Source organism: Theropithecus gelada, chromosome 4, assembly GCF_003255815.1.
Source record: "Theropithecus gelada isolate Dixy chromosome 4, Tgel_1.0, whole genome shotgun sequence".
Taxonomy (NCBI): domain Eukaryota; kingdom Metazoa; phylum Chordata; class Mammalia; order Primates; family Cercopithecidae; genus Theropithecus; species Theropithecus gelada.
In genome coordinates, this window is record NC_037671.1 from 105,384,908 (window position 1) to 105,407,161 (window position 22,254).

Sequence of the window (22,254 nt, forward strand, 5' to 3'; positions counted from 1 at the left end):
ACGGGCGCCCACCACCACGCCCAGCTAATTTTTGTATTTTCAGTAGAGACGGGGTTTCACCATGTTGGCCAGGATGGTCTCGATCTCCTGACCTCGTGATCCGCCTGCCTCGGCCTCCCAAAGTGCTGGGATTACAGGCGTGAGCCACCGCGCCCAGCACACATAAACCAAATTTCTAAAAACTGAAGAAAAGGTTATCTCAAGTAGTCTATTAAAAAAATACTCTAGAAGGATAACCATTAAAAACTACAGTCACACAATGTCAAAGCTTATATATTGTTTTCTCAGAAAACGATCAACTCCTAGCTTGTTTCCAGTGATAAATGTAACAAGACTAGTACACTAAATGAATTCACCTCACACTCAGATTGGAATACGGTTTACACCTCATCATCCTATAAAGACTGATAGGTCAACTTAAATTACAAACAAGTTACTTCGGGTCCCTAAATCTGTAAGAAAATCTTGGTGCTTATCAATTCAACTCTATCCATAATCAGAATTTAGGTCATCCAAATGAAAATCAACATCATTTATAAAGGACAAGGATTTAATCTGAACTTATTCCTTCCTAGTTAACAATGCCAATATTTAAAAACATATTTCTATTTTCCTAGGAGGTCACTATTCACTATTAGTCAAATAAAGATATTGGGGTTCTTCTCCAATTTTCTTTTATATTCTCTTCTATATCCCTCCATCCTTTCTATTTCTCCAAGAAACTTTTATGACAGTTTGTGACTAAGGAAATTTTAATGATTTTACCAACAGGTAACTTGTTTTAAATAAAGACGGACACAACATTTATTTAATTTTTTAATAAACCATAAAATTTAAATATTCAAATAAAAAGAAACAAAAATAGATTATTTAAGCCAGCATGAATTTCTGGTTTTACTCTTCCTCTGGGGCATTATGTAGGCTTGACTTACCTGGGATTAGAGTAATAAAGTTATGATGCTGGTACAATAATGAATGAGGAAGTAAAAATGGGCAATGGCTTGATAAAATTATTTACTTTCAAATCTAGATCAGAAGGTCGCTCAAGCCTACTGCAAAGGCCTGATACTGGTCTTGTCTGTATAAAACTACTCTGGCTTTCCATTCTTACCACACTTTCTTCATCACAGGTTAGTGTTCCCTGCATTCTGATCCTTTCGCTCACTGAAGCTCACTTCAATCTGTCAAAACATCAAGGGGGAAAATCCCCAAACCGAACCGACGAATAAACACTCTTAATGTGAACAATCATATTCAGACCAGCCTCTTGTGCAAAAATACAAGTCAGTGGATTTTTTATCCTTACATAACTCAAATATTGCTATTTTTTTCCTGCCTTTACTAAAATGGCACTTTCGTTTACATCAACCAATTGTTTTCTACTTGCTTCTAATTTTCTGAGATTGTATTCGGTACTGGTTATTCTTTTTGATTAAGCTTTACAATTTCCATTCCAGAATATCTGGTCTTTGACTAACTTTATCCAATTTTGTTTAGAAATGTGCTATTAATCAGTGAAAATCACAAAAGGAAAAAGAAAAGGAAGCAATGAACAATAGTAGAATCTCGCTTCAGCATTCATATAATTTTTTATAAGAAAAACATTCATTTTTATTATGGGATCTAAAACCATGATCGTGTCTGCTACTGTAAGTCTTTTAGCATATTCATATGGGTCAACATTCAATATGGACAGCAAGCTAGCTCACAAGAAACGAAATGTAATGCACAAATATGTTTGATTGGTAAAATCCCAGAGGCTTGGTAATAAAGTGCAGCAAACTTTCCTTATATTGAATAAGAACTCCAGTAACCTCTGGATATTTTTGGTAAAAATTAAAGAAAAGGTACTGCAGTCAGGAGACAGGTAATCTTTAAACTTCAAAAGACTGACTACCAGGGGACCACAGTTTTTCATTGGCACAGACCTGGAGCCAATGAAAAACACTAGCTTGGAAGGAATGGGTTTTTCCAAAAATGCACAATTACTATATACAGATGCTTTAGGATACTATGGTTTGACAGGCTTACAGTGATAAAACAGCAAAGATGAACAGTTACAACATTTATAAGTGTAGTGTGTAAAGAACACAGGTTTTTTAATTGGCAGCAAGAAATTCTATGACAGATCCTGAGACAAGTGATCCTATGCCCTATATCCACCCCATGCCAATGGCGACCAGTCAAAATGGTAACACAGAGTAAAAAGTGATCTAGTGTATGTGAGTCAGAAAGTACTTGAAAAGTGACAAAACTGTATGTTATTAAATGACAAAACATATTTAGAGGCTTTATTTAAAAATCTCTCACTGTTCATTATCAAAGTTACAAGATTGCATACCAATAGACAGACTGTAAACATAGGAAATTTTCGTTAAGGAAAGATGGGTTTACTGTAATTCAATCTTTTACAAAAAATTACTTGCAAGTTATTGATAACAGAATTTCTCTTTTACTTTCTTAATTCTCTTGAAAATTAAACCAATGTTTCCACTTTCATGAGCTAAAGTTCAACCATGGTCACCTTAGGAAATACCCCTGTTTATTTGTTAATCAGAAATACAAATCGAGTGGCACATATTTCCATTTTCTTCTTAGGCCAAAGGTTTCAGCTTCATTATATTTTACAGAAGACTTGCAGTGGTCCGGTAAGTCTTTCATGTCACAGCTGAGGTTTAATGATGGCAGTGGAGGAAAGCAGAGGTGATGCAAAGTAAGACCAGCCCAATGGCCTTATCTGACATGGAATCTTTTTCCTGTTTGGCTTGCAGCAGCAAAGTGTTTCTGGTCAGGTTGCCTCCACCAAACCTGATTGAAGCAAAAGGGTGACATGCTCTGATAAATTCCATTTAAGGATGATTCCATTCAGGCAAACAGTTGATCCTTCAATCTGTTGGCTGCGGGATGATACTAATATGAAGAAAATTATCCGGGTAGCTCAGATGTTCACTCAGCCACTGCAGAGGCGTTTCCAACATTGGCTCAATTCCATGAATCATCACTTGATTCTTTTTTTCCCCATCTATTCCAAGAAAGAAATCCAACAACAATAAAAGTCAGAACAGTTGAAGAAAAAATAATCTGTTGCCTTTTGAGAATCCTGAGTGCATTAAGTGGATTTTAAACCTGTTCTGTCCCCTGAACAGGAAATGTGGACATGGAGAAAGTTCAAATGTTGCAGTATGTATCACCCAAAACAGAAACCTGAGGGTTACAATATATTCTGATAAAAATTCTGTTGCTGTATGTGAAAGTATTACTTCTTTCTTAATTACTGTGCTTACTTAAGATTGACGTTAATGAAACTATAGTGGCAAAAACAGCCCATTGTACCAATGACCAAAATTTATTTTAGTTATACATTAAAAACTGTACTGTATGGTTATTTAAAATGACAAGTATATGAAGTAGGTCCATACGTATTTTGAAAATGTAAAATAGAAATGTGACTAGAAATCAAGAATCAGATCAGTATTTGAGATGTTTAATAAGACACAGGTGAGCTTTAGTTGTTTTCAGTAAAGCTTTCAAGTATGTATCAAAATATCTTAGAGATACTATTTGAATAACAGTTAAAATTTTAATGAGAAGGGATTACAAATCTGACTCAGGGATTCCTGTTTTAGAGTTACCAAGCCTGATTGATTTTTGTTAACATCCACTTGCTAATTAAAAGGGGGCTGAAATTCACACCTTTCTTTGAAATTCAATTGTATTCCAAATTAAACTAAAGATTAATTTTGTGTTTTTCATGATTTTGGTGTGTTGTACTGACAACTTTTAAAGTAAACAGAAATATTTTTTGTCATAGAAAAACAAAAAAAGCAAAGCCAAACTCCTTTAATGAAAAAGAAAAAAAAAAATAGAACCATCAAGAAACTCTGTGTTACTCCTCTAGCACAATTTTGGGTTTTTCTCCTTTACCATCTCTTCAAAATACAATGTCTTAACTGCTCAGCTTCCTGGTGACAGAAGACAACAAGGAAATGGGGAATCACAAACTCTATAAAGGAGAAATACCCTCCGTTTTCCTTTCTGCTCTGTTCCAAATGACTTTTGAATCTCTAAGTGCTCTAATGTCTGGGCAAAATGAGCTGATGATGTATGGTGATAATGACTTGGCTGGCACCTGAAACAAGAGACCCTTTTAAAGAAATATTTAGACTTCCTGTTAGAGGCAGCACAGTCCCGGGAAGTGACAGTCAACAGAGGACACAAAACACTACAGAGTTGATAAAAGAATGTGAAAAATAAAAACTTAACATACTAACAATTCCAAAGATAACCAAATAAAATATTCCAAACAAACTCCCAAATCACTGCGCCATAGCTTAAAACAATTTTGAAAAAAGGTATCACTTCGTAATACTACTAACCTAAAAAAATGCTTTCCTTATTTTTTCTTTGTTGCAACTATACATAATTTTTTACACAGTTGTGATCACAGTGTTAATGCAATGATTTGTTTTCATAATAAAATATTAAGTTATATACAGAATACTATAGAAAGCACAGTATTAGTACTTTGGGAAGATTTTTTAAACATTGGTATTCAAATGGAGAAACCCTCAGCTATCTGGAATGATTCATTGCTTGTAAGTTCTAGTTTGCTACAGCTTTACTGTATTAAATCTTTCTTAGAATATTTGAAAACATTTCCGGTATAATTCTCTTCACATTCGTATATTTCTTTGAAATATTTTAATATTCTCAGAATCTTCCTCCTACTTAGCACTGAGTCAAAAAATGAAAGAATAGTGGTGTAAGAGTAAAAGTTCCTTATCTCTAAAGTTTTTCCTTAAGCCAGAGTCACCTTTGTATACTATGAAAGAGCAGAAGAAACAAGTCACAACTCAATATCAAAAAATACTATGTCTAAAGCAATATTTAAATGTGGGAGCAAATACAATATGGTATACAATCCACTGATGATGCACAGTATATCTGAAAGGCAAAAGACCAACCACGTTACAACAAAAGGATTGTTAGAGTTTATGAGTTGTACAACAGAAGCTGGAGGACATAAGCACTATTCAAACACTGTAACAAGCCTAATAAATCCCCTTACCCAAACCCTGAATAGGTAGCATTGATTCTCTGGTTTAGAAGCTGGGGCCACTTTAAAGTGTCATTAACTAAATTTAAGTAACTAAGGAAAGAATCTAAGACTGTCATATCCCTCAACAGAACAGTTTAAGGTTTTAAACATATTATTTTGTCACGGACTACATATGTCCAAATATTTCACCTGCATTTATGTATTTTGTTTATTTTCTGACTTGCCTCAATAACAAAATTTTAAACAGAGGGATTTTTAGGACAGCAGTTCCCTTGAAACTTCAAATCGAAATTTCTCTCTTATTTGTTACTCTGTCCCCAGTGCCTAGTACAGTACCTGACATATACCATAATTAGTTAATAAATATTCTCACTGCTGGGATAATGTTTTTGCTGGTAGAATTACACTGTCAAAATTAATCTTTTTGGAATGCTTTCTGATAGCTAGCCCCACCACGTAGAATAACTCTACCTGTAAAGACTGCTTTGGTTATTAAAACAACAAAGTCAAAAATGTTTCCAGATAAGTCAAATGTACATGCTATCATTAATTCATGGTACCATACATAACAACAAAGCATGAGGAATATTTTAGCAATATCAAAACCAATAAAAGAAAACAGGCCAGGTGTGGTGGCTCACATCTGTAATCCCAGCACTTGGGGAGGTCAAGGTGGGAGGACTGCTTGAGCCCAGGCGTTCGAGAACCAGCCTGGGCAATAGATCCCATCTCTACAAAAAATAAAAAAACTTAACCAAACAAAGATTAGCTTAGCTGGGCATGGTGGTGCACGCCTGTAGTCCTAGCTACTTGGGAGACTGAGGTGGAGGAATGCCTGAGCCCAGGAGGTCGAGGCTACAGTGAGTCGTGATGGCACCACTGCACTCCAGCATGGGTAACAAGTGAGACCCTGTGTAAAAACAAAAATTAATAATAAAATAAAACAGTAAAAAAAAAAAAAAAAAAAATCAGTAGGTCTCTTTTTTTCTTACAGTACAAAGGAAACACTTGATACTGCTAAAGTAAACAATATTTTTGGTAAACATGTCTTTGTGTTTCAAAATGGGAATCTAGACTTAGAATGAGAAATGTCACTACAAAGAAAATGACTCAGGAGAAAAACGTTACTGTACGCCTCTCCCACTCAGGTTTTTAAAAGAAGCTGGCTTGAAGCTTTAAGGTAGGCAAACATATGAGACAGTAATCAAGTGAACTAGTTCTACATGAACTTCTTTTATACAGGGCACTTTTTGGAGAGTAATTTTTGTTATGATTTCAAACTTACAGTGTACCCTTTCTAATATAAGATATTCTTTTACATAACTACAGTATAGTTATCACAATAAAAAATAATATTGATATATCATGATATATGAAATAATATATTCATGTAGTCCATATTCAAATTTATCAACTATCCCAATAATGTATTTTTCTTCAATCTAGGATTCAGTCCAGGACTGTCTTAGTCTGTTTGTGATGCTATAATTGGATAATTTATAAAGGACAAACATTTATTTCTCACAGTTCTGGAGGCTGGGAAATCCAAGATCAAAGTGCTGGCACCTGGTATGAGCTTCTTGCTGTGTTCTCATATGGAAGAACGTGGAAGCACAAGAGACAGTGAACCCACTCTTGCAAACCCTTTTCATACCAGCATAACACCCCCTAAAAGACCTCACCTCCCAACACTGCTGCATTGGGGATTAAGCTTCTAACATGTGAATTCTGGGGGACACATTCAGGTCATGTCAAGGATGCACATATTGCATTTAATTTTCATGTTTCTCTATTCTCTTTTAATCTGCAACCGTTTTTTAGCCTTTTCTACATTTCTTAACTTTTACAATTTTGAAGAGTACATCTCATTATTTTGTAGAATGTCCACATAGCACTTTATAAAACCAGCATCTACTTAAAAGTGAACATTTAAAAAAATGTTACATTTTAGAAAAAATATATTCAGGTAGATTTTGGTTATATGAGTAGAATGGTAAGAATTACATATAGAAAAAACGAAGAAGAAAAAAGAAAAATCACATTAACTACACAAGTCATTAATAGAAATCACAAAGTTAACTTCTTATGTATATACTAAAAAATGATGCCTACATATAGACATGTATACAATGAATGCTATCCATATACAATAATATAAATGAGACATAAAGGAGAGAGGGCCAATTATGCACCACTAGTTAGCAAGGTAGTAATGAAAGACAAATTGGGGGTTAGGCAACTTGAATTCCAATTCTGGCAATGAAGGGCTCTGACCAGGTCTCACATCACTCTGAAGCTGTTTCTTTATATATAAAATGAAAATGCCTGTATAGATGTATGGTTTGAAAATCTAGCTGACCATCAGAATCATGCGGGAAATTAAAATTTTATATATATATATATGTGTGTGTGTGTATATATATATTGAGCTGAGCTCCTCTCCAGACTTTCTGAATCAATTTCTGGGGTAAAGTCTTTTTTAAAAATGTTCCCTAGAATGAATCTTATGATCATACCAGTGTAGAATTTTTCTGCAAACAAAATTTTATGTAGAAACCCAATATATAACATAGGTAAAGATATGGCAGTTTTTGCTAATGTGGGATTGAGACCATCTCCTAAATTCTGCTTGCTGATTTATAACCCATGATAGCTTCTCATTTAACTCTGTGAGTCAGTTTGCAAACTGGTCCAGAGTAGAGGATCACTAACATGTCTCACAGTTCTAGTATCTAGGTCTTTTATGCCTAAACAGCAAAATATTTCTTTCAGAGTGCAAGCCATCATAATTTATTAGTTTTGAATTCTCAAGGAATTCACTTAAACTTCTGAGTGTCTATTTCCTCATCTTACAGTGTGAACAGAGAATTCTCATCTCCAGTTACACGAAGGATTAAATGGGATATCCAAGCAAAGCACTCAGCAGCGACCCTAGCACAGGACTTGGACACAGGTATTCAATAACATGAGTGACTCTTCTCCACCCCTCTCTCCTGCTCACTCTCTAATAAAAAATAATGATGTCAAAAATATAACTGATAAAGTATGTGAGGAGAGAAGATCAGTTTTAAAAAGGTCATGATTTAGTAACAAAAAGTAGAGTGATTTTAATTCTCTTCCTACACACAAGTTATAAGAATAAGTTCATTTTTTTTAGTACTAGATAATCAAAAGATATATAAAAACCATGGATTCACTTATGTGATTGGCATACAAAGGGCTATAAGAATTTGGCCTCATGGTAATACCTCCTGAATTATTCAGTTCCATTTTTATGCAGTATGGCATGATTTTAATAAATGTATTTTTTAAAAGACAACAAAAACCCAGACTCGATGATTATGCAAATTAAAAGACATTAAGAAATATTCTTAAGTACTATAAACCTTCACATTTATTTAATAGTGCTCTCAACACATATATTCAAGAGGAGCACACCACCTGTAAGTCAAATGAGCCCTACTGCACTATAGATATATCATTTAATAGACTTTAGGTAAGGTTATTTTTTAAAAAAAGATGAAAACATTCAGGTAAACAAAAACCTTTCAAAATCTTTATGTTATACATTTTAAGTATATCATTTGAGAATGCGCACTATGTGATAAATTTGAGTTCTAAAGATTTCTATTACTAATGGCTGCTATCTTTCTCATCCCAATCTGGGTTTTAGGTCTTATTTAACTAAGCCAGTTTCAACAAGGAATATGATCTATAAATGTCTTTAAAAACAGGTGACTTGAGATTCTAGTGAGGTGCTTGAGTTTCCTTCTTACCATTCATATTTAAAGGAGACTTAAAGAAATGGATGATGTATCTTTAAGGGAAATTCATACATGTTTTTAACAAGAAAATTTCAGTTTAATTAATTTCTTAAAAGCTCATACTTATAAATATGGAGAATTCTAAGATCAAATGGTATAATCATTGTGTTCAGCTTTGTGGCTTCCTATTTATATTTTATAATTCAGCAGAAAACGAATCTTGGAAAGTGTGATACTGAAGGTAAAATTTCTGAAAAATACTTAACACTGCTGAAAAAGTTTTAAAAAATAGAGAGATGAGCTTTCTGATTGCCACTAGCCTGAACAATTTTGTTCTGTCTGACAAATTCTTTAACCTCTGATATGTTCATTAGTAAAACACCAACTAATTGAATCCATCGACATGAAAAACCACAGGCTGAAATGTGAAGTGCATACATCATGCTGAAGGATTTTGTCTCAGCCACGGAGGTAATAGTCAGCGAGGTCAGGTCAAAGAGGGTTAAACCAAGTCAGGATATAGCCAAAGAAATACATCAAACGCTGATTTTAAAAGGGCAATTAATCTTGGACAGAAATGCTTCCTGGGGAATGAGATCTCAATCTTAAGAGCACACTACATGATGTAGCAGTAAAAATGAACATATACAAGCTTACAGGGCTTTTATCCTATGATCACAAACAGAAGGAGAGTGCTGTTTATCAGAAAAATACAAACCCATTTAAAAATACTTACATTAACTTCTTCCGGATCCATACTCACTTAGCAGGACAGGTCTTAATGAACATGCAATATCCCCGTATATACCAAATACCAGGTATACCAAATATCTCTTTCCTTGCATACAATTTATATCTTTATTATTTCTGTCCAAAATATTTTCAGAGCTTTGACTCTTAACATTTTAAACAATTTAAAAACGTGCCCATATTAATTATTTCATTGACTTTTACTTATAATCCTTGTATTTCTTAGTAAGGAGGACATAAACTAAAATTTAAATTATATAAAAAATCCCATATGATTAGCTGTAATTATAGAAAGCAAAGTGTATTAAATTAAGTGATTGTAAGACCATTTTAAAACTGATTCAAGGCTTCCTGACAATAAGATAAAAATGTGGTAAAAGTTAAAAATTAAACCTTGTTCATTAATAAATAAATAAACTTTGAAAACAATATTATTTCATCTGCTTTCATAAAATGACCCAGTAACTCTAGTTGGGTGTAATAGGGTCCATTAATATTTGTCAAGTATGAACTACAGAATAGCTCAACTTAATTGCTTTATTTAAAATATAGACACTAATTGTACTGTTTACATATGGTCAGAATGAAGCCCCACAGTACCTGTTTCAATGAAAAGATGACTTGTTTTTAATTGTCTGCATATACCATTATTTTGGTAAGAGAATTTTGCTTTCTAGTGCTAAAAATGAAATAATTATGCAAGAGTATGTTTCTCATTTTGGGGACAGTCAAGTTAATTCATTTAACTTCTTGAGATTAAGATAACAATAATTCAGAAGGAGAAACCAGAAGCATCTTCTGTCAGGTCCAGTAATCTCATCATTTCCAGTAGTGGAGAACAATCAGCACTATTTCTTTGATTTTAGAAAAAACATATGTCAATGGACTTAGTGAATTAAGAGATTCTTTATCACCAGAATGAGTCAATGTTGCCCATGTGCTAAGACAACACGAAGAGATGGAGGGAGAGGAAAGCAATCAAAGCAAATAATTTGATTCATTTAATCTTAGAATAGTATAATGATAAATTAAGAAAATATATTGTAATTAGTAAATTTAAACTGAGCCTAACAGATTATTTAAACATGCTTATGAGGGCTACATTTGAAGAACTTTTAGAATTCCCACCGTGAATGACACTGTACCATTTCTTCCATAAAATATGTACACAATAAGGAATAAAAGCAGAGAGTGCTAGGCTAAGACTGAAAGGAGAGGCTCCCATTATAGCCAAGTGACCCCATCCCATATGTCAGGCTTACAGTATCTCCACAAAGTTACAAATGGACTTTCCATGGTCACTTGTGAAGAGATTAAACACCAAATATATGTACAATTTGCTCTTTATGGTTTTCTTCAATGTGAAACTACCAGCAACTATCTATTACAGTCTAGTTTTGGACCTCTTGCCTTAAAGAGGTTTAAAATATTTTACCAAGTATATGATCATAGTCAATCTGGCTGCAGGAAATGCAGTGACTATGAAGATGCCTTAGTAAAATAAGCTTATTTCTTCCATACCAGAGACACACTTCCGGCACTTCTAATCATGTCCAGAAGTTAACTTCTAAGAAAGTAGAAATCAATGTCTCTTGCCATAACTTGAGTTATTTTATTTTTATAAGCAGTTACAATATTGATTTACATTTAGAGCATTATACATTTATAACTTCTATGTGTAGACTGAACATCGCCTACTTGTCTTTGCATAGTGGAATTAACAAACAACAAAAAGAAAAACAAAATTGCTTCTTTATCACTTTCCTTTGTAAATTTCTTATGAGTACAGTTCTTTTACTTGTGAAAAATGCTAACAAAACTCTAAGAAACAAAAAAGATTCAAATATAAAGTCTCAAAAAATAAAAAAGACAATGAAGACTCACTTCAAAAAATTTCTAGTTCATTTAAACTCCGTACGCATCCAATAAGATGGTAGCGGGAAGCCTCATTATTTTATAAAATAAGAAAACTGAATATTCATTAAAAAAACTCTAAATGATTGCCCAAACCAAACAATGTGAAGGTATAGAGATACTAATTCCTTCTAATTCAAATTGTAAATGAGTATCTAAAGAATTACTGAAACTGTAAATCCTGCAATCTGATGAGGTTTGGGGATTGGAATTTTTTTATTCCTGTGGCATGAGTTTGCAAACTGAAGTGCCTATTCTTCTGGGGGCAGTGCCATCACACTGACAAATGTGATTACTGCTCAAATATTATCTCAAATCACAAGATATTAACCAGCTTCAATTTTGTCCAAATACTTAAAGTATCTGCCTTATATGGTCAGCATGAGAGTTATATGTTTTTTCTAATTGCTTTATGTCTGAAAAAATTTTATCTTGTCAGCTAATTCACTTTATTAACATAATCTAATCATATAGAGCAAAGCAGAAAAAATGTGAATACCATCTTTTCTTTCCTTTTTTCTGAGATGGAGTTTCACTCTTGGTGCCCAGGCTAGAGTGCAATGGCGCGTTCCAGGTCATTGCAACCTCCGCTTCCTGGGTTCAACCAATTCTCCTGCCTCAGCCTCCCGAGTAGCTGGGATTACAGGCATGCACCACCACACTCGGCTAATTTTGTACTTTTAGGAGAGACGGGGTTTCATCATGTTGGTCAGGCTAGTCTCTAACTCCTGACCTCAGGTGATCCACCCGCCGAGCTTACCACATTGCTGGACATTACATTAGAAGACTGGGAAATGAAGTATAAGTGGGTAAAGCTTATAGGTGTTTTATATTCTCCAAGGTAAAAAATAAATGTTCTTGATACGTTATTTTTAACGAACAAAGAAAAAAATATTTCACTTCAGGTCTGGTACAGAAGCTTAGATCTCTGAGTCATTTTAACTACAGCTGAAACCACAAAAACAATTTACCTGAGCTCACCTTTGGTCATTTCCTGTTACCGCCAACTTGACTAATTCCCTTAGCCACTTACAAAAAAAGAAAGGAACACACAAAAGAGCTCATCATTAGTTACTCCACAAGCAGCAGCTCATCATTAGTTACTCCACAAGAACAACGACCTAAAGCACGTATTCATAAATACTAGTACATTCGACTTTCATATGATGAAATCAGACAAAAGTATTTCATCACTGAATCACTTGGAGGGAGCAGAAGACAATGGTGCCACATAACTTTTATGAAGTACTTTCTCTTTTCATCTGTGATGACAGCAAGTTCTTATCCATACACACCCAATCTTAAAGTCTTTCGCTTTCAACTTAAGTTGAGTGCAGGTGTGTCAAAATACTTCATGTCTGACACGTCTGACAATACTACAGGTGAACTGAACCAGGAAGCAAATGGGTTTTTACTGAAATAGTGACTCGATGTTTTGGATACTCTACACAGATTTTTAAATGACAATTTTTTTTAAATACGTAATAAAAAGAAGAGGCAAAGATAAAAGTTTTTCTAAAGAAAAGATACTGGTGTTAGAGATGTGGCTTCCTCCTGCAATGAAAGATACCATCAAAAATACCTGAAAAGAATAGGCACTATCTATGTCATTTCAATGAAGTGTGTGTTCCGCAGTCAAGAGAAGCATTTGACAGTTTGCGTGGGGAGAAGTCTGTCACACAATCTACTCACCTACAGCACCTGAAATCACCTAAAAGGAAGGTTTGTGGATAAGGTTGTGTGGCTGTGTTGCCTCACTGCTCCACTCTTCAAAAAAAAAAAAAAAAAAAAAAAAACCCACAGGGGAAGTCACACTGTGTATCCCCCAGAAAAGGATGTACACGTAGAGCAGCCTAGAAATTTAAGAGAACAAAGACTCTCTTTGTCTCTTTTAAAAGAACAGCTTCACAAATTTGTGTGCCTTCCTTGTGTAGGGTCACGTTAATCTTGTCTTGTAACCTGGGTCTAAGACCAGAATAAAGGTGTATTCTGAAAGTGTGTGTCAGTTCAAAGCACCTGACTGCTTTTCATTTACATGCCTGGTGTTCATAATCACCATTTAAAAAATTCAACAAGAGTGGTCAGGATTATATATAGGTACACTAAAACAACAAAGCAAACAAAATAAAAACAGTAGACACTCAGGTTTCTAAGATCGTATCAGAAATATTATTAAGAGAAGAGCATGTAGGCAGATTAGATACTAAACACAAACTGAAGAATAAAGATCTGTGAAAGTAAAATAGTTAGGAAAAAGCAAGTATTTCAGAATGTTATTTGAAACTAAATCAAAAAGTTAAAAAGAAAGAAAGAAAAAAACAAACGGCAGCATAGTAAAGAGGAAAAACCAACAGACCACCAGGAGATGGAGACCTGTGTTCTAAACCTAGTTCTGCAATTAAGTGGTTAAGACACCTTTGGCAAAATCATGCAAAAAATTAAGAGAGTAAACTTTGGGAGGGCAAGGCGGGTGAATCACTTGAGGCCAAGAGTTCAAGACCAGCCTGGCCAACATGGTGAAACCCTGTCTCTGCCAAATATATAAAAATTAGCCAGGCATGGTGGCACATGCCTGTAATCCCAGCTACTTGCGTGACTGAAGCACAAGATTGCTTGAACCTGGGAGGGAGGGGTTGCAGTAAGCTGAGATGGCATCACTGCATTCCAGCCTGGGCAACGGAGTGAGAATCTGTCTCCAAAAAAAAAAAAAAAGGTAACTCGAAAATTCTAGTTATACAATTCTTTAAAGATGTAAAATACAGTATTAACACCCAACTAATTTCTTCCTACTCTAGGCACTCCTTACTCCTTAACCATATCCACGAACTAGAAATTGGCAACCATGAAATAAAAATGAATTGAACTAAAAAATTTGTCATTAACAAAATAAACAATAAAAAATTTCAAGTAAGCCCTCTTTCCTGGATTACAAAACAACTGTTAACTTTAATTTTTACAGATAAAACACAAATGTATCAAGGGAGACCACCTTATATAAACTTGGGACTAGCAAATATGGATCATTTGGTGTCTGTGACAATTGTGCTGCTGTTAGGGGACAGATCATTATAGAACATATTCCTGCCAAGGTTTTGGGTTTCATTGGGGTGTTCTCATTCTATAGTCAAGGATGCTATAAAAAAGTAAATTTAAAATGACATATTTTAAAAAGTAGATTGTCAAAAAAACATCTAGGAAAAGTGCAATAAGGTAGTCACTTGAGGCTGGGTGCAGTAGCTCATGCCTACAATCCGAGTACTTTCTGAAGCTAAAGTGGTAGTATCACTTGAGTGAGAAATGTAAGACCAGCCTGGGCAACACAGTGAGACCCCACCTCTTGTTTTTTAAAAGGTAGTTATTTGAATATTAAACTCTGGCTTAAATTTCATTTACTCCTAATTGACAAAAGCATTTGTTATAGTTTTGTTGCTTGTCCCCGCCAAACCCCAGGTTGAAATTTTATCCCCAAAGTTGGAAATGGGGCCTAATGGGAGGGAGTACTTGGGTTGGGGGCGGGGGGTGGATACCTCATGAATAGATTAATGCCCTCCCTGGGTGTGGAGGAGTAAGTGAGTTCTCACTGTCTTAGTTCCCACAAGAGCTGGTTATTATAAAGAGCCTGGCACCACCCTGCTCTCTCTGGCTTCCTCTCTCACCATGTGACCACCGCACACATTTCCCTTCAGCTTCCACCATGAGTAAGTAGAAGCAGCCTGAGGATCTCATGAGATACCCAATATCCAGGCAGCAGAGCTGTGAGTTAAATAAACCTTTTTTCTTTATAAATTACCCAGCCTCAGGTATTTCTTTATAGCAACACAAACAGACTAAGACAGCATCTAGTTTTTTTAATGTTCTTTAAAGTACTATTACAAAGTACTTAGAAAGGGAAAAAACACAATACAGAGAACTGAGTAACTGAAAGCCAACGTTGCCATGGACAGGAAAGAGGTTTATGGGGTGTATCTCTATCAGCAATAAAAACTATTAACTTTTTAATTACACTTCAAATGAAGATAACTCATCTATATTCCAAAATCCTCAAAAACACAGAAAAATAGACATTAAATAGATCAAAAACAAACCACCTTATAACACAGAGAAAATGAACTAAAAAAGTAAGCTTATTCTTGAATTTCTGGGAATTTCTCAGAAGTTATGAGTTACTTAGTCAAAATTTATGTAGCTTGAGTTCAAAAATAAAAAGTTTACTTAATTGTCTCTAAAGATATACAGGAAAATGGCAACACTGGTTGTCTCTAGAAAAGGGAACTAGGTTAGAGTTTGGTGAGCAGCAGTTAGGAAAGAGACTTTTTACTAATTCCTTTATATATGCTTTGATGTTTAAAATATGTAAATGTATTGTCTATAAGAAAAAAAGTTTTAATTATTTAACTGAACACAATCCATTAAAAAAAAAGTGACAGGAATTCACCAAAATTAAATGTTTTTATCCTTCAAAAGAAAATGAAAACAAGGTTGGGTGTGGTGGCTCACGCTTGTAATCCCAGCACTTTGGGAGGCTGAGGCGGTTGAACCCCCTGTGGTCAGGAGTTCGAGACCAGTCTGGCCAACCTAGTGAAACCCTGTCTCTACCAAAAATACAAAAATTAGCCGGGCATTGTGGCAGGCACCTGTAATCCCAGCTACTAGGGAGGCTGAGTCACAAGAATCACTTGAACTCGGAGGTGGAGGTTGCAGTTAGCCAAGATCATACCACTGCGCTCCAGCCTGAGCGACAGAGCGAGACCCTGTCTGGGGGAAAAAAAAAGAGAGAGAAAGAGAGAAAGAAAATGAAGGCAAGTCACAGAGTAGGAGAAAATATCTGCAAATTGTATGTCTGATAAAGAACTTGTATCCAGAATATATAAATAATGCTCAAAACTCAGTAATAAGGAAATAATCCATGAAGAAAACAAGAAAAGGATTTGAATAGACACTTCATCAAAGAGATCTACAAATTATAATAAGCACATGAAAACGTGTTCAATACCATTAGTAATTAGAAAAATGAGAATTAAAATCATCATGAGATACCACTAGGATGGTAATATATGTGAGTGAGAATGTGGAGAAACTGGAATTCTTACACACTGCTGGTAAGACTGTAAAATGGTACAGTCACTTTGGAAAAGGTTAGCAGTTTCTTTTAAAATAAAAAATAAACTTGCTATATGACCTTGTCACTCCACTCCTAGGAAGCTACCCAAGAAAAATGAAAACAAACGTCCACAGAAAGACCTATATTTGAATGTTCCTAGCAGCTCTGTTTATAAAGGTGAAAAGCTGGAAACAGTCCAAACACCCATCAGCTGGTACAGGGAGAACCAAAATGTGATGTATCTACCCAATGGAGTATTAGTCACCAATAAAAAGGAACAAACTATGGACACTTGCTTCAATATGGATGCAACTCAAATACATAATGTTAAGTGGAAAAACACAGTTGCAAAAGACTCTATGTTGTATGACTCAATATATGTGAAATATCCAAATAGGCAAATTATAGAGGTAGAAAGCAGGCCAGTGGTTGTTTATAGCTGGCAGTGGAGCAGAGATTAGCTACTAGGAAGTACAAGGAGATGGAAATGTTCCAAAAACCAAATTGTGGTGATGGTTGCACAACTCTATAAATTTACTAAAAAATCATTAAATTATAAAAAAATTATTTAACTAAAACTCTTATTGAAAGCTAAAATTACACAGTAGAAAAGATGGATTTGAATTCTAAGATAGTATTATAATCAACTTAATGTTAACTGCTCCATGATTTAATGATCGTAAATAATATGTTTCGTGGTAATGATAGAAAGAATTCAGTAACTGGATTGTTTAGCAAACATTTACCCCAGCACTAGAGATACATGGATGTGTGTAAGACATCATCAGAAACCTTACTATAAAGGCTAGTAAAGTTCAAGGAAGACTTTATAAAATGTATTTATAACCTCTTAAACCCTGTTCAGTTTTAATAATTTTGGGTAGTAGTCAGTGGTCTCTTCCTTCAATCCCTTCTGGTATTGGTGTATTATTTTAGATGCCCTTCCCCTTCCTATTGAATCTCTGTTCATTTTTAAAGCGTTATATACATGTAGGAATGCTAGTATAGGCAAGCAAGCATACTTGACTAAGGAAAATCGCAACATTCTCAGGCTGAATGACACATATTTTGGGCTCCATATTCTTTGCTTAGTCATTTAGGCTGGAATACTACAACATTACCCCCAAACCCACTGTTTCTAATTCTACTACTTAGGCAAACTATTTCCTTAGATGCATCATTCTTCATGAACTGTGTGGTATATGTCATGCAAGTAATACTGCATTCCTCCAATTCAGAATACATTCATAAGAAGCATTATCTGTTAAAGTATTACCTTCATATATACTAATGCATTACCTCTTTCCTTCATGGATTTAAAGTTTTTTAAAAAAATTCTGTTATATAATAAATATAACTCTATGCAATTTTTATGTCAATATAGTAATATGCCACTGAAAATTTCCCCTACAGTTTAGTAAGCATTAATAGGGCTGGGATTCAAGAGCAGCAGGACATTTTACACACACACACACACACACACACACACACACACACAATGTGGTCATTTGGTATTCATGAAGGATTGGTTCAAGGATCGCTGAGGATACCAAAATCTACTGATGCTCAAGTCCCTTACACAGAATGGCATAATATTTGCATATAACCTACGCACATGTATGCTTTAAATCATTCATCTCTAGATTACTTGTAATATTTAACGCAATCTAAATCGATATAAATACTTGTACTGTATTGTTTAGGGAACAATAACAAGAAAAAAAAAAGTCTGTTTATCTTCAGTACAGACATAATCATCCATTTTCTCTCCCAAATATTTTTTATCTGCTGTGGGCATGATGTGGAGCTCATGGATATGAAGGGCCAACTGTATTAAATACATATGTATATCTCATGTATTCAAGAGTGTGTGTGTGTGTGTGTGTCTGTCTGTCTGTCTGTCAACAGTGGTCTCTATCAGTTAATGGATTATGGGCACTGTTTTATTGTTTTCTGCATTTTCTTGGTGTTCTGTATGTTGTAATAAAGAAAAACAGATTTCAGCAATTTTAAAATTTGTCCCTTGTGTGCAGGAAAACACCCTTAACCTAAGTTACAAAATTAGGGCCATGAAACAGATCAAGTTTTTGAATGAACCTGTAGATTGTCAAAGCCTAAAAGAACAAGGTTAACTAGAAAAGAAAAAGCAGAAAGTAGCAGAAAATTCAAATAAAATACTCATCAATTATTCAGTATTACCAACTTTCAAATATCAAAAATAAGAAAATTATTTTTACCATTTCTGACTTCTTTAAAGTTAATAAACAAAATGCAAGATTAAAAGTAGTATTTATCAGAACTGAATCCATAAATTAAAAACCAGAGTACCAGAGATGTGCTAAGAGGGTGATTTAAAAACTGTATTCTATTTTGCCAGAGTCGAGTCCTCGTTTTGTTAGTCAATAATTTACAAAATAATATATTAAATATTAAGTGCTTCTGTTTGAAAAGACTTTTTACCATAAGATACGAAAATATCTTCCTGAAATAACCTGTTATTTATAAATGTGGAATGCTTATTTTACTTCAGTAACAGAAAATGAAAGAAATGTTTTAATGTTGCTCATTGTATTACCTTCAGGATCAACAGCAGAAGGACAAACTTCTTTGAGGAGATCTCCTAGTGTGTGCAACTGTCCATCTGCAGCCACAGGACGAAACAGCTTCTGAATGAAAGGTCTTTCAGTCGTTGTCTATTTGAAAAATGAAAAAATAAGTCAAGCAATTAAGTCTTTGTTACTGCCAATTACAAATTTATATATCATAAACTTTATGTTGGCATTAGGTGTCTTTTGATACGGTGTTAGCAGAATTATACAACATCACAGATGTGTGGTATCACTGTGAAAAATGTTTAACATGATAAATTCCGGTAAATCTAATTCTGAGGAAACAAGCAGACAAATTCAAAGTTGGGTGGGACGTTCTAAAGATAACTGATTGGGACCCTTCAAAAACTTCAAGGGATTAAAAAGCAAACAACACAAAAAGATACCAATGAAAGCATTTCTTCTCAGTATCTCTAAAAGAGACTAACAAAGCAAAGACAAAACAGAAACCCTGGCTGAATACTGAATTGAAGAAGGACATTTTTTAGAAATCCAACTATAAAACACAGTTTTGGGATAAATGGGGAAATACAGAATGGACAACTGATAATATTATTGAGTTAATGTCAAATTTCATAGGTATAATAAGGACAATCCTTATTTTAAAGAAATTCATGTTCAAGTGAGAGAGAGAGTGAGTTGTGGGGTGTGTGTGTGTGTGTGTGTGTGTGAAGACAAAGCAAAAATAAAAAAATATTAACTAATGCTGAATTTAGGTAGAGGGTGTATGATTTTAGTACTTTCATTATTTCAACTTTTCGATAGGTTTCACAGTTTCCAAAAGAGCAGATGCAGCCATTTCATCTGACAAAAACTGTTAGGAGCACTACACCATAATTTACTGCTAATAATCTCATTGTTTTACTCACTTTTAAAATTGTTTCATTTACTAAATGTCCTTAGTGATGATGGAGGCTTTATCATGACAGAGTACAGAGGCTCTGAAATCAGCCAATGTCTATGAAGAGCACTACTGTTTGCAAGATCTATGATCTTGTACCCAGTTTCCTTTATCTGCTAATTTGGGACATTCCATATCTCTTGAGTTTGTTGTGGAAATAAATGAGCAACTGTGCCAACCACAGAGTAAATAAATAAACGTTAAAGAGAATAAAAGCATTTTTACCTCTTCTCTCCCTCTTAACTGCTATTTCACTTTAAGATGGTAAATTTTAAGCTTTCTGAGACGAAAAATCATTAAAACTTAACAAGAACAGAGAAATGTCATATATATATATATATATAGAGAGAGAGAGAGAGAGAGAGAGAGAGAGAGAGTTTGTTTTTTGAGACAAGGTTTCACTCTGTCACCCAGGCTGAACTGCAGTGGCGCAACCCCCAAGTTGCAATTCTCCACCTAAGCCTCCAGAGTAGCCAGGACTGTATGTGTGAGTCACCATGCTCAGCTAATTTTTTTATTTTCTGTTCGGGGGGGAGGGGGGGGGGGGGTCTCACTATGCTGCCCAGGCTGCCTCATATTCTATAAGAATATGATTTCAAACACTTAGGCATTAGAGACAAGTTTTTGTTTTTGTCTTTTAATGACAGAAATATACCTCAACATCTTTGACACAACTGTTAGAGATTTGGTTTAAAAAGAAATAGACATGGATAAAGTGGGAAACTATCATTCTCAGCAAACTAACACAGGAACAGAAAACCAAACACCTCGTGTTCTCACTCATAACTGGGAGTTGAACAATGAAACATATGGACACAGGGAGGGGAACATCACACACCAGGGCCTGTCGGGGAGTAGGGGGCCACGGGAGGGATAGCATTAGGAGAAATACCTAATGTAGATGATGGGCTGATGGGTCCAGCAAACCACCATGGCACGTGTGTATCTATGTAACAAACCTGTACATTCTGCACACGCATCCCAGAACTTAAAGCACAATACAAAAAGAAAACATAAATAAATAAAAATAAATAGAAAAAATAAACATATAAGCATGTGAGCTGCCTTTCCTAGTTCTATGCTTATGTATTCACTGAATACATAGTATTTTGAAATAGTACTCCAATAATATATTTGAGTGTTTGTGACAAGTATGAAAATAAACTGTAATTTTTTAAAAATCTTGATAATATGCACTCAATATGACTCAATTCACTTCACTATTTGAACTCTACGAATTATTTTTAAAAATATGACTGATATCCTTTGATATGTGTTGGTTCTGTGTCCCCACCAAATCTCATCTCAAACTGTAATCCCCACCTGTGTAGGGAGGGACATGTAATCCCCATGTGTTGAGGGAAGGAGGTGACCGGGTCATGTGGGTGGTTTTCCTCATGCTGTTCTCGTGATACTAGTGAATTCTCATGAGATCTGATGGTTTTAAAAGTGGCAGTTTTTCCTGCACTCTCATCTCTCTTTCCTGCCGCCTTGTGAAGGTGCCTGCTTCCCTTTCTACCATGATTTTAAGTTTCCTGAGGCCTCCACAAGCCATACGGAAAAGTGAGTCAGTTAAACCTTTTGCCTTTATAAATGATCCAGTCTCAGATATTTCTTTATAGCAGAGTGAAAACAGACTAATACATCCCTCAATTTAAAAAGCCATACTTTCTCATACAAGTTGAAACAAAGAACAGTATCATGCATAATCAAGTGATTAACTGTGTAAAGATAATAAGGTTGAGGAGTTCAGAGAAGAAAAGAAATGAATAGGGAACTGTAGTGATAATTTAAAATAGTCATCCCTCACTCAGGGTTTTTGATCTTCAGGCCATGAAGAAGCTTTTAATGCTTTTTAGCAAAGGAAGTAATGTTGGCAAAAGGCTTTTTCTGACGATTAATGGAAAGCAGTGCTGTGTATGATGAGTTGGTTATGAAGCAAAATCAAGAATGACTGGTGAGAGGCTGACTGAATACAGCAAGCTTATGTGAAGACAACTGGAGCTGGTGCAGTGGAAAAGGAAGAGACCAGGAATATACCCACAACTTAAAGAAAAAAGTCAGAAGGTATCTCCCACAGTCCGACCTGAAAACAACAAAGTCAAAGGAATCTTTTCAACAAGTTGGAGCTCTCATTCATATCCTAATTAATGTAC

General features: G+C 34.8%; 1 protein-coding gene across 7 annotated transcripts in view; it reads right to left on the reverse strand.

Moving 5' to 3' along the window:
* Nucleotides 1-803: 803 nt before the first annotated feature.
* ATG5 (autophagy related 5) overlaps nt 804-22,254 on the reverse strand; it is a 136,568-nt gene continuing 115,117 nt past the window's right edge. For all 7 annotated transcript variants that reach the window (XM_025383542.1, XM_025383540.1, XM_025383539.1 and 4 more), the window contains 2 exons: nt 19,164-19,281; nt 804-3,022 (listed from right to left, as the gene is read on the reverse strand). In XM_025383542.1, the coding sequence (XP_025239327.1) occupies nt 19,209-19,281 (73 nt within the window). In that variant the 3' untranslated portion in view covers nt 804-3,022; nt 19,164-19,208. The remainder of the gene's footprint in view (nt 3,023-19,163; nt 19,282-22,254) is intronic.